The sequence below is a fragment of the Pinus tabuliformis genome, chromosome Q, assembly GCF_031772625.1.
Source record: "Pinus tabuliformis cultivar Carrire ecotype Pingquan chromosome Q, CPIR1, whole genome shotgun sequence".
In the NCBI taxonomy this organism is placed as follows: domain Eukaryota; kingdom Viridiplantae; phylum Streptophyta; class Pinopsida; order Pinales; family Pinaceae; genus Pinus; species Pinus tabuliformis.
Window position 1 is genome coordinate 1,042,446,004 of NC_142296.1, and position 13,788 is coordinate 1,042,459,791.

Here is a 13,788-nt window from a genome sequence, read left to right on the forward strand (position 1 = left end):
AGAACCCTTGAGGCTAGTGCCTCAGAAGTAAGTAGGATTGGAGTCCTTGGGGCTGGTGCCTCAAAAGCAAAAAGGATTGGAGTCCTTGGGGCTGGTGCCTCAGAAGCAAGAAGGATTGGAGTCCTTGGGGCTGGTGCCTCAGAAGCAAGAAGGATAGGAGTCCTTGGGGTTGATGCCTTAGAAGTAGGAAGGATTGGAGTCCTTGTGAGTTGGTGCTCCTAAGTCCAAGGTTGGTGTCTTGGCAAAATAGAGTTGGTGCTCTGGAGGTTGGAGCCTCACCAAAGTTCGAGCTGGAGCTTGGAAACTGATTGCAACCACATATATATTGTATCTATTTTACTCCAAAGTTTATATTAATAAAATCATTTATTATTGTTGTTCATCTTGTGTTCTGAATATAAATTGTTTAACTGGTAAAACAATAGTTGAAAAAAGAAATACCGATTCACCCCCCCTCTCAGTATTTCCAACATTTCTTTCTATTTGATTGGGAAACCAAGTGAACCTCTTATTTCAACCCTGCTTTCCATTAATTGGAACAATGCATTAATTTTACAACATATCCTGAGCTTTATTTTGGGCATTGGATTAACTTTACAGCATATCCTAAGGCTTTTTTAGGTATTGTATTATCTTCATTTTGAGCACTGACACCTAAATACCATATACTAAGGTTTTATTTTTAAGTTTTTATTGTTAGGCTAGATGATCAATGTTCTGGAACACATTGTTGGCATGTGAGCCATTTTGCATCCTTCCCACATAGTTATTGTCAGGGTTTCCTACTAAAATCACACTGACTCCCGCAGATTATTATTTTAAGAATTTGTACTTGGCTTTTCTCCTTATCTTCGCTTTTATTCTTGGCTCAACAATATCTCATACTTGATCTTTATGTGCATTCTCTTTTTTCAGGAAAGTAGGCAGAGGATTCTTGGATAGAAAAAGGAGTATGGAGTAAAGGTAGAGGATTCTTCGACAACACCAGCAAGGAGTAAAAGTAGCACTTGCATGATAGTGCATCATGTATTGCTAGCTGGATTACTGACTATTATATTTTTGTTAGACTCTTTATGATTCCTTCCAATAATGACATCTAGAGCATGGTTTTGACCTTTCTCGACTCAATCACTTTTGTCAATTTGCAACAAAACCTTCACAAAACCCTGTAATTAAACACAAACCCATTTAAACAACAACTCAAATATTAGAACAATGAATTTGTAAAACCAAATTTGGCACTTTTCATTTAATAAGAGAAATGCGGCCAAATAATTATGTACTTGGGGCAATTGCAGGTAAGAATAGGTGCCAAAGTGTCAATACCAATGCACTTCGTAAGTCCTCTCCTTCTTTCCTCTAGATTTGGTAAGTAGGCCAATGGATTCATTAATTATTATTGTTGATGAAGGAAAGCAAGGCACATATGCAGCTTCAGACTACTAAGTTAGGGGTAGGGGAAAACAACAATGAAGTATTTGGTTCTATAGAAAAAATGTGTGTATCCACATATGTTGTACAAATTGATGGAGGTTTTTACCAAATAGGTTTGGCACCTACTAATTCTTGTGATAGAGGCATAACTAAGGCACCCCCGCATTTTAACTTTTGAAATAAGAGGAACTTCCAATATGAAGGTATTGGAAACTGTAACTTTCCATCTCATTCACCCTTGGTTTTTTTTTCAACTTTTCATTTTCAGGTTGTTTGACTTATATTGAGGTATATTTCTTTATGCTGATCTACCAGCCCAAGTGGGCATAGATTTCATATATCTACCAGCCCAAGTGAGCATAGATTTCATATATCAATTCCATCCAAAGGAGACTCCCCCACCAACTCCGTAAGAAATACAACAAATAAAATTGATAAATTGTTCCTTACTATTTGTGACTGACTCGTAATATTTTCCACCTAGATAGTAGAGAAAAGACCTTCTCAAACTCTCAATCAAACATATAAAAATTCTAGTGGCAATATTTTCCATGCACACAATCCTACTAGGAATATTTTCCATGCACACATTTCTACTCGGAATATTTTCCATGCACACTTGCTGGTGGAGAGTTAACCTCTCAAACAAACCCCTAAAGATTTTATGCAACAATTTTTACATGAGAATCACATTATTTGTCTTTACCATCAATCATGCACGGAAGGAATATAAAATATTTGATCAATAATATACATGTGTCTCATCTATGCATGCATTTTAGATATCTTTTCAACACACCAAGGAATTCAACAAAGCAATCATTCAACCAATTGGCTAGTTGAGGGAATGGGTAGGCACAAGCAACTAAAATCTTGTTATCAAGTATAGTATGCCATAAAGTGTTCATATTTTATCTTTCTTATGTTCAAATACTTAATTGAAGTGAATAGTGGCTAAAAGTTTTAGCTGCCAATACATATATAAAGATGGATAAAAAATAAGCATGTGAATACATAGAGGACCATATTTCTTATTGGTGGACAAAGCATTGTGTTTTTATATATTGAAAATAAAATTGATATGTTTTATATCATTCCCTTTGCTTTTCACTTACTAATTAGAAAATTTGTAGCATATATATGTATTATTTAATTGCTTTGTCCTATTTTTGTGGTCATGCAAATAAATTCATGCACCATGACAACTTACATTATACTTTTGTATGCAAGATTAACACTCTCACAAAAATTTTACCGAGAAACAAGGCGCCCATAATTTTGGTGTGCTTCTTAAACTACTTCATTTACAAACTACTCCCATTCACAAATAAGAATGACCAGACATTTTGAAGCTAATCATGATTGCATTACTAAAATAAAATTAATCAAAAGTAAAAAAGTAAAATTATTATTAATAAAAAATACAAAATGGGATTTAATCAAAAGTAGAAACAATATTTATAAAAAATATAGCTTGCTTAAAAGAAAAATGTCTTTTAAGAAAAAAAAAAAAAAGAAAATTCAAGAGCAATGAAGAGAAGAAAAGAAAGATTGTTCAGCATCGAAGCCAACAGAAAGAAGCTAAACTGTGGAAGATCTCTTTCATGTCCATGTTTTGATTTTTTTTTCCATTGTTTTAGGTGGAATACTGCAGCTATTCTATTGTTTTTCGTCGGTGCAAGTAACGAGAAATCTTATATTCCATTCGAATCATGTGAATTATATTTATCTTTTCAGTCTCAGAATTCATTCTCGTCTATGTGGCTTTTGTCTCTTTCCTTTCTTGTGATTCATTTGATTATACAAACGAAGGTGTGCATCTAGAAACTATATTATGATAAAAGTTGAATATAAGGTGTGGTATTTTAAGTAAATTTGATCCAAAAACATGTTTAAAATTTTCAAATTTTTTTCATAGGTAGATGTGGGCTGAGATGTGAGATATTTTTTAAATGTAATTTTGTTTTTTATTAATAAAATCAAGAACAAATTTTTCGATAAAAAAATATAATATATATATATATATTACGATAAAATATACAACATATAAATTGTAATTATAAATTAAAATATATTTTACCATATAAATTAAAATAGCGATTTATTTAATTAATAAGTGCATAAGAATTTAATATTTACAATATAACAAGACTTTTAATAATGAATATTCACCGTGATATTAAAAACCTATAAATAGATTTTTTAACAATACCATGGACCAATATCTAGAAGCGGAAGATAGAGAGGGAGGGAAAGAGGAGGAGGGAAGAAAATCATAATACTATGGACTAATACCATGGTTTATCAATACCATGGGCCAATGCGAGGGCTTATCAATACCACATGCCCTAAAACCATGACTTGTTTTAAAATTTAAATATAAATACTTTATTTTAATTTAATTTTATAATATTTTTAATTAAATATAAAAGAAAATAGGTTATAATCACTTTTGAGGTATCACTAAACCCTCAATCCCATAGAAATTTTAATAAATTAAAAATGAGAATATTTTTGTATATACATATGTCAAAATATAACAAGTGCAACTGCGTAGCGGCAGTCCCTGCCTATAAGAGACTATGCATGCACTTCACATAGTTGTGGTTCCATTTTGCATGCACTCCACGTGGTTCCATTTTGCATGCACTCCACGTAGTTTAGTTTAGTTTTGACTATGAATTTTTTTTAGGGGGTGAGGTATAAAGTCATGAAAGGTGGGAGTTGAGTCAAGTTTATATGAAGACTAACAAGATGGCAGCGGGGCAGCTAGTCTATTACATAATGTATATTCTATCTTATATCCTGGAGAATAATCTAATTAAAAATTAGTATAAAAATTTATATACAAAAAGCAAAAAATACTTAATATATAATTATTTATCTCTTTTATAAATTTATAAAGATAAATAAATAAAAATAATTTTAAAATTACCAAAAAAACAACATTGTACCATAGCATAAACAACGTGATAATATTATAGTAACGAGAATTCATTTAATATCACTCACTCGTTGTCATTACTAAGAGTTTAATGGAATCCATGAATTTATTATTCACTAAGAGTTCTAAGCAACTGTACATATTTTAAATAAATTTATAAGTTCCGTGGAGAGAGAAACTGTGAAGTGGAGAACAAATGCCCTACCCATCATGCTGAGGCCCACGAGTTAAGTATTGTGTGAGTGAAAAGGACACGTCCTATCAAAAGTTTTAGAAGATGGTCGCTGAGTTGTAACTCTATTCATATGGCGAACATGCATGATGCATGAGCTATGTCCACCATTGACAGTTGTAATACACAATACGATATCAATGCCTGAATCAACAACTTCATTATTATTTCCATGAGCCCAATACAATGTCCCCTGAAACAGAAGATGGGTTTCTTTACCTTTCGTCCATGGAAAATGCCAGAGAAGCACTCCAGAAAATTCAAGCATAAAACCTAGAGAACCCATGAGTTCAGCTGGAGAATACAACAACCCAGTTGAAGAATACAACCGTTCAGATGCTTTTGGTCCACTCCTACCGAACAAATAACAGGTGCCTCTAGGTTGAGTCCAGCCTTTGACACTTTTGAGGATTAAGATCAAGGGCTCTCGCGCATGAACCAAGATTTGATCTTTTTTTTAGCTTGTTTACCATAGAGACAGTAAAGTAACAGTTTGTCACTGAGTTCCAGTGGCTCAAGTCTAAAAAATAGAGTAACGCGAAGATCAAGGAGATGTAAAAATCATGGGTGAAATTGCATGGGATTACATGAAATGATTCAGGCTGATTTGGAAGAAGTTCCAACCCAGCTTCAACTGATTCCAACGGTTTTAGAATTACACCATATGTACCTCCACACACTAGAAGGGCTAAAACTACAAATTTGGAACGATGGAAATGCCGAAAAACTTTGCAAATTCAGAGATAGTGACAAAGCGTTGCAAATTCAGAGACAGTGACAAAGCAATACAATGCCAAAGTGTAGATGATCATTGCTTGGACTCAATTAATGGGTTATTGTGGAATCTTTACATGAAAAACAAGTCACAATCTACACCTGTAGCTTTTGAACTTTTAATTTGTACAGAACATTATTCACTGGTAAGAACTTTTATTTACTAGTGCTTTTGAACTTTTGTTTGTACAAAACATTATTCACTGGTAAGAACTTTCATTTATTGGTAAGAATTTTTAGTTTGTACAGAACATTTTTTACTGGTAAATGAGGTGTTTTTTAATTTTAAGTTTTTACAGAACATTATTTACTGGCAAATGAGGATCTTTTGAATTTTTTGTTTGTACAAAACTGAATTTTTCGTTTGTACAAAACATTATTTACTGGTAAATGGTAAATGAATTTTTTGTTTGTACAGAACATTATTTAATGGCTACTCCCAATCTGTAACTCATGAGTCATATTCTAACGCAATTATATGTTACAGTGTGTTTGAATAATGTTGAAATCATGTGCGCTTTCAGTGTATTACCTCTGAAAAATACGGGGTATATCCTCCTTCCCTCGAGCCGGTCACGCCCTCCCAAGCGTTGGAACTCCTGTTGCCACTGCTTGTGCTGCACGATTTTCTTTCCATTAGAACTTCTGTAATAACTATGGTCTTTCCTGAAACACATGAAATACAGGTAGACTTAGATGCACATTTAATCAAGTCTTGGGATATGGAAGGTCACACTCATCCATGGACAATGGTTGAAGAGTCTGCCTGCTGAATAAACCTTATTTATTGTAACATGGAAGAATGGACCTAGAAAAAACAAATAGCAGTTAAATCAGAGGAAAGTTGGGAGAGAGAGTGTCACTGTACCCAAATGTACCCATTACTCTCGTTGTAACATGGCTCTTTCCTGATACAAGAAGCTTTGCTAAACCAAAATCAGAAACCTTTGCATTGAATTCATGATCTATCAAGATGTTGCTTGATTTAATATCCCTGTGAACAACCTTTGGTTCTAGCGCCTCATGCAAATATGCCAATCTGCAAAGAATGCAATCAGGCTTTCAGAGCTAAAATGATGACAAGGAAATTAAATGCACGTCAAACAGGTAGTTGCCACAACGTTTTTAATTCAATAATAGCCTTGAAGAGAAACAAACTTATAGCCTAATATCATATCTCAAGTTTTAGATCGTATCCAATAAAAATATTTAATGAAGTACAGTTATCTACGCATAACATAGTGGGAAGAATAATAAGAAGAAAGATAACAGGACACAGATGCTTTTGCAGTCCCAAAGATAATTTTCATACGGGCCTCCCAAGTCAGAAAGCCCCATTGCCTCATAGCTCCGTGAAGCCATTGCTCCAAATTGCCATTATTAACGTACTCATATACCAAAATCCTAAAAGGAAATAAATAGTGAACGTCATTGTAAAATAGAGAATAAGAGAACAGTGCATTAGCACTTTCGCAGATAATGAGTTCTAGTTCTTGCATATACTATTTTTTTATACACAATAAAAGCGTGAAAATAAAATGCTACACATGAATCCTGCATTAATAGTTTGTACCTGTGAGTTCCTTCTACACAATAGCCAAGCAACCGTACAAGATTTTTATGTCGGACACGGCCAATGGCCTCCACTTCCACCCTGAACTCTTTCTCTGCTTGGCCTCTGAAACAAATCATATAGAATCAAGTAATTAAGAAAAGAACCTCCAAAAAAGAGTACATACCTGCATTTTATAACAAGAAAGGTTTATTAAGAAAGCAGAACAGCAAAGACTGCACACATTATTTCAAGATAAAACAACTTACAAATTGTTAAATAGGTTCTTAACTGCAACTATAGTTCCATTTGCAAGCTGACCCTTGTAGACAATTCCATAACCACCTTCACCAAGTACGTTTTCCTTTGCAAAATAACCTGTGGCAATTTCTAGATCTCTTAAAGTAAACCAATAACCCCATCCAAGATATGAGACTTCAGGCATACCACTCATCGGTGAAGCTGTATTCGTTGCAAAAGATGAGGAGCCTCTATAAATAGAATGTGCCTCTGAGCTTCCCCTGTCTACTGATTGTGAGACTCCTCCCTTCTGTTGAAGAGAGGAACCCCCTGGACAACTCTTCTTTGCATCAGAAAAACCCTTTACCCCCACGGGCACCAAAAATTTGTCTGAATTTTTCTTGCTGGAATTTCCCTGATTAGTGAAGCTAATTGCATCACCGTGGGGAGGATTGTTAATCCCTTTTCTATCAACCTTTACTTCTTTTATCTCCTTTGAAACTTTTGGGGTCTGGTTAATGGGCAGCTTTTTTAGTATTCTCCTCGACCTTCTCCAAGAACCAAGCCAAAGAGATAACATAAAGAGAATTAAGAAAATGAATGTTCCAACAGCCAAACCAATCAGGACCCAGAGTTTCATCCAAAAAATGGATGTCTTCTTGGATAACTGAGCATTCAAGAACCCTCCAGACGACATTTTTAAAGTCTAGTTCCACTGCCAGAGAACAGTAATTTTCAGGCAAGGAATAGGAAGGTAACAATCAACGTTGCATTAAACCAAGCAATGAAGTAAAATGAAATCATCATACCACGAACGTTCTATCAGTGCCAATTGCCAAGGTAAACAGCTAAATTCCCCAAAAGCGCAGCTTGCATCTGCAACCAAACTAGACAGGACACACACTAAACGCATGTTTGAATGCAAACCTTTATAAATATCCCATCACCAGCCAAAATTGCTTTTACAAAATTAAATCTGTGTTATGGTCGATAGGTTTTCACCGATAATAATCTGAAAGTAGAGCTTGTCCGTTATGGACTTTTAGGGAACCTTACTTCAACTTTTAAAACTTACTGAAGCTACATTGCAAGAATAACAATTTATAGGTATAAACCAATTTAGCAGCCCGTGCCTGCACACCCAAATGCTTTTGGCAGGCATAATCAAATGACACTTCTTGATTAAGTATGCATGGTATCGATCTAAGCCTAATCAGTAAAAATAGCATTGGCTATGGTTATGCGCAGAGGATAAAAAGAATTGACAATTGAGTTTAAAATTGTGGCTCTGCTACCAGTAAATTACAAAGTTGAAGAAACAATTTTTCCTTGAATAAAAAATCCAAAACTAGGCTCTTGCATTATTGGGGGCATGGGGATTAACAATGTACAAGCAACAGTAATTAAAAGACGAAATTCAGCACCATAATATGAAAAAAGATTGCAATTTCGGCAATTGAAAATCACCTCTCAGATATGTGGATTACTCGGTTGGTCGTGAAATGAATAACCATGCTTGAATTAAGAAACTCCCCTGAGAAAAATATCCCATAGTGCCCAAAGTCTCTGTATTCTGCCCTAATTGCTAGGAACCCCTGAAACATTTGCTAACATGCGCACATGTATGAAAAATGTGTTCGCTAATCTGAATGAAGATAGATAACCTGAATGAAGATAGAGGGCGGTGAATGAAGATAGATAACCTGAATGAAGATAGAGGGCGGTGGAATGAAGACATGTCGACAGCTATAAACAATCGTGTCAGTGAACGATGACAAGTATAAGGGTGCTGCGTTCATGCAAGGTCCACACGCCAATTTTGAAACTTAGGATAAATTAAGTTGCCCACACCAAACTAACATCGGGGCAAGTGATGCGAGCAATAAGAGGGTAAATACAAAACTTTGGCTAAATTTTTTTTGCACAGAAACTGCCCAACATAAACTTTGGTTAAATACTAAATAATCGGTACAAATTTACGGTCAACGCATGAATTAATAGTCAGTCAACCGCCGATCGAACGCTAATAGTCCCTGCGCTGCCGTAGGCAGGGACTAATAAAGAAACATGATAGGTGTCTCTTAACAAGATCCAAGTGAAGAGGGAAATCAAAGTGACTCACAATGATATGGGAAAGCCAGTGCATGATTCTTTTAAGCTTTTTATTATTGTATTTTCTTTTACATGATTGATCCAAATTATAGGTTTAATATTTTACAACCAATTATGTTTTTTTAATTTAGATACTTTCTTAAATGCAATACAATGGGATCATATTTAAGAGAGTGAGATGAATGGTGAATACAACAGGAGAGAGAGACATAGATGTGGGAGAGAAACAGAGAGAGGGGAAGGAAGGGAGAGAGGAGGAGAGAGGGAGGGAGAGAGAGATGGAATTGAAGGGGGGAAGAGAGGGGGGTAAGAACAAAAACATTGAGAGATAGAGGTCGAGAGAGATAGGGCGCGACAAGGGAGAGATGAATATGGAATGAGGAAGAGAGCAGATGAGGGAAGTGCAGTTTGTGCATCGATTTCCATGTCCCAATACATCCATAATTCTAATTTCTTCCTTCTACAAGCCTTGACCACTATTACAAAACACTAATAATTCTCATAATTTCTAAAGAAAACGCCTAATGTAAAAACAACACAATATAACATATGAAAAACATTACATCAAACTAAAATTCTCAGCTTCCTCACATTCCTCCTTCTCTTGCCTACTTGGTCCTACACTTGCATCTCCTTCTTCTTCCTGAGATTAAAATTGTATGACGACCTCTTCGGTCAACCCAGCTATGTCCTCTTTCACATCACTAAAGATGTTGTCACTTATCAGCTTCAAGTTGGTGTAACACCCTCCTCCGATAGTTACCTAAGCTAACTGGTCCACAAGGATAAAAATGTGATGAGAGGCTACAATGATGTGATTCAACTCCCCATGTACAATTAAGGAAGCAAAACATACATAGTGGATCCAAACTGAACTTCCGTACATGTTATAGAACCTTACGGAGCCAACCAACCGTTCTAAGTGACCAACCCCTAAGGAAACTTGACATTTCACTAATCTGGACTGTCAGCTACTCTCATGACAAGTCATGCATGCGAGTGAGGCCTTCCAGTCACTCCCACAACAAGGCATGCCAGCACCTGTGGAATTTTTCAGGCAGTTATGTGCCAGCAACCTCGGACTCCCAGCCACTTTTTCAGGGCCAGATCTTAGGCAACTACCCAAACCTTCATGAAACTTTCATAAACAAATAATAATAATGAAACAAAGATACTAATGCAATCACTGGTGCAAGTACTGGTTTTGACTGCTACTAGCGATCATATGCACTTCATCAAACATGTCACAAATATGTAACCTACAGGTCATAACAACATATCTGAGCATAGGGGTCTCTTACTTATATGAGATTCGTAAAGGAGCATTGTTTCCATATCACAATAGCTAAATTATAATCTATTAGGTCATACATTCATTGTACAATCACTTTCTAATAAAAACATGATGATAACCATACATGAAGTCTGTCATAAAACATACTCATAACTAGCATATAACCAACGTAAATAAAAATGATATAACAACCATAAGAATAAGATATGAACCAACACATTTACGCACGAAATACCAAGGAGAAGAAGCTCTTATTAATGAGTGAAAAATCTAGCGACGTTTGGGATTTTCATAAACCACCGGACTATATATTAGGTTGAACCAAATATTTCCTTCAACTAATCACCCCCATGCCATATTCGAAGCATGAATGTGGGAATCTCAACAAAACCAACTAGGGCTTCCTTAGGCTTTACCACAATCCCCACCGGATCACTAGTCCCAAACCCTCACGAATACAACCTCGCTTTACTGCAATCCCCAATGCATCACTAGGCCTTAAACAAGCATCAATGCCTCTGAATCTCTCCACCTAAACTGTGAGGAATTTGTCTGTCTCAACTGCTCGGGTTTACCGTGTATCTCTCCATTACTAGTCAAGGGATTCCCAGACCTACGAGGTCTCCACCCTTTGGGATTTACCATTTATCTCGCCATCACCGTCAAGGGAGTCCTAGGCCCAATCAAGAGTACTCCCATATGAGATTTACCATGTATCTCACGATTCACTGACTAAGGATTCCCAAGCTCAATCAATTCACCTCTGAGCTTTATCGTGTATCCCACCATTCACCGGTCGAGGATTTCTAGGTTCAATTAAGGTATTTAGAGCCATGCTTTACCATGTATCCTATCCTGAGATTCCTAGGCCTTGTGAATAATCGTAAGACCACCCCACTCAAGTTCGAGTCCATCCAGCAATCTATCTCAACAAAATACAAGAGAATACACCACACCATGGCTATCCGGAAATAAAAAGGAAAAGTTGAAGAACACTATTACACCTGGGAAAACCTATGCCAGTGATAGTAAGAGAGCCAAAACCACACATGCATGACCCATGCATGCCAAATCTAGAAAGGAAATCACATGCAAATCGATATATGTACGTAATCCCGTTGTAGTTGCTTATCCTGCTCTTCCTTGCTTGATATTTTCTTCCCTTTTCCTTGTTTTTCTTTCCTTTTCTTTCCTTGATCCAATGCTAGAGTTCTTAAAGAAAAGTATATATGTCCAAGAGTGCGAGAGATAGAGTAGAGAGCGAGAGTTCCAAAACTAAATTGACAAAAGGTACCAACTGATCCTCAAAAGCCTTTTTATTAATGAGGCCTCTATTTTTTCATTTTTCCATTATTTTCCTTCATTTTCCTCCTCAGATGCAGCCTGTGACCTTTCACCTTCCTTTTCTCCTAATTTCCATTATTTTCATAAATAAATTGCCAAAAATTCCATTTTATCTTTCCAAAGCCTTTGGAATTTCCCTTGCCAATTTCCTTATCCATAATAAACCAAATGAACACCCAAAATAGGATTTTTTTTCCCAACATTCAGCTTGGAATACATGTCCCATGACCTTGGTTATTAGTTTTCCTTTATTAACTTTATTACATGAATTTTACCATGGCTATTACATAACCCTCCCCCTTGGGGGAACACCATCTTGAGTGTTGATTGACACCTACAACAAACAAGACCACTGAAAGAAAAACATATTGCCCATGGAGCTTTATAACTTAGCTTGTTTCAGTATTTACAATGATCAACCAGCTAAGAAGCAAACAAACATGAAAAACATAAAAATATAACAACCATAACAACATGACACCCATACCACTTATTGGAGCTTTATAATATAGCTCATGGTGGTATTTACAACCATATACATGTATACATATACCAAAACATCACATTACAACATATGCAAAAAACATTCACTCTAACAATAAATAGAGAAGGATACATAACCCACATTTGATCCTCCATCTCCCATGTAGCTTCAGACAGCCCAAAGTGCTTCCGTTTCACTTTAACCTGCTCAATTTCCTAGTGTCGGAGCATGAGCATCTTTCTTCTTTTACCTGTTGAAAATCCAAACATCTAGCCACAAACTCAACCACATCATTCTTCAGATTTGACCAATGATAAAACTTCTTCATTATTGTCAATGTCTTCTGGTATCCTGAGTGACCTAAATATGGTTTCGCATGAAACTCACGCAAGATAATATTCTTCAGATCATTTTTGTCTGGCACATATATCTTGTCCCTAAATCATATCAAACCATCTTCTATAAGATGATAATGCACATACCGCTCACCTGTACTCCACTCTAACCTATGCCTAAGCTCCATGTACCTATTATCCTCCTATCCTGCCTATAAGATCTGATCATGTAAGTATGTCCCATAAGAACTGATAGTTGCTATATGATTCACCTGTATCCACATGCTAAGAGAATCTGCAGCCCTATTCTCCTTACCCTTGGTGTCCCTAATCTCAAATCCAAGCTCAGCAATCATGTCCAACCATCTATCTTGCTTGGCATTCAGATTCAGTTGATCAAATAGATACCTCAATCCACTGCGATCACTCATTAATAAAAACCTCCTTCAAAGAAGATGGTTCCTCCACATCTTCAATGCTTCAATGATCGCTACCAACTCAAGATCATGTGTCGGATAATTTTTCTCATGCTTGTTCAATTTCCTGGATTTGTAGCATACTATCCATCCCTCCTGCATAAGGAATCTACCAAGTCCTATCCTACAAGCATCTATACACACCACAAAATATTTGTCTCGATCTGTAATCTTTAACACTAGAGGATTCGTCAATAATTGTTTAATTTTCTCGAAAATTACTGCACATTCCTCTATCTATTCAAATTTCTTACCTTGCCTCTATAGTGATGTAATAGGATATGAAACGTAAGAGAAGTTCCTGATGAACCTCCTGTAGTGACCTTCTAGCCCCATAAATGATCTTACCTCATCAACATATCTAGGAGCAACCCACTCCATGATAACCCTTATCTTTTCTAGATCCACCCTTATACCTTCCTTGGAAACAACATGCCCCAAGTAATGTACCTTTGTCTGAATGAAACTCCATTTACTCAGGTTAGCATACAACTAATGCTCTCTCGGCAATCTCAATACTACTACTAACTATTTGACTTGTTCTTCCTCATTCTTAGAATATATGAA

General features: G+C 36.0%; 1 protein-coding gene across 1 annotated transcript; it reads right to left on the reverse strand.

Annotated features, from left to right (window-relative positions):
* Nucleotides 1-5,817: 5,817 nt before the first annotated feature.
* Nucleotides 5,818-7,873, reverse strand: LOC149223065 (putative receptor-like protein kinase At2g42960). Its single transcript, XM_089387777.1, has 6 exons — nt 7,206-7,873; nt 6,958-7,062; nt 6,660-6,788; nt 6,253-6,423; nt 5,917-6,050; nt 5,818-5,828 (listed from the first exon to the last, which is right to left on the reverse strand). The coding sequence occupies exons 1-6, from the start codon at nt 7,871-7,873 to the stop codon at nt 5,818-5,820; spliced, it is 1,218 nt and encodes a 405-aa protein (XP_089243903.1).
* Nucleotides 7,874-13,788: the final 5,915 nt, after the last annotated feature.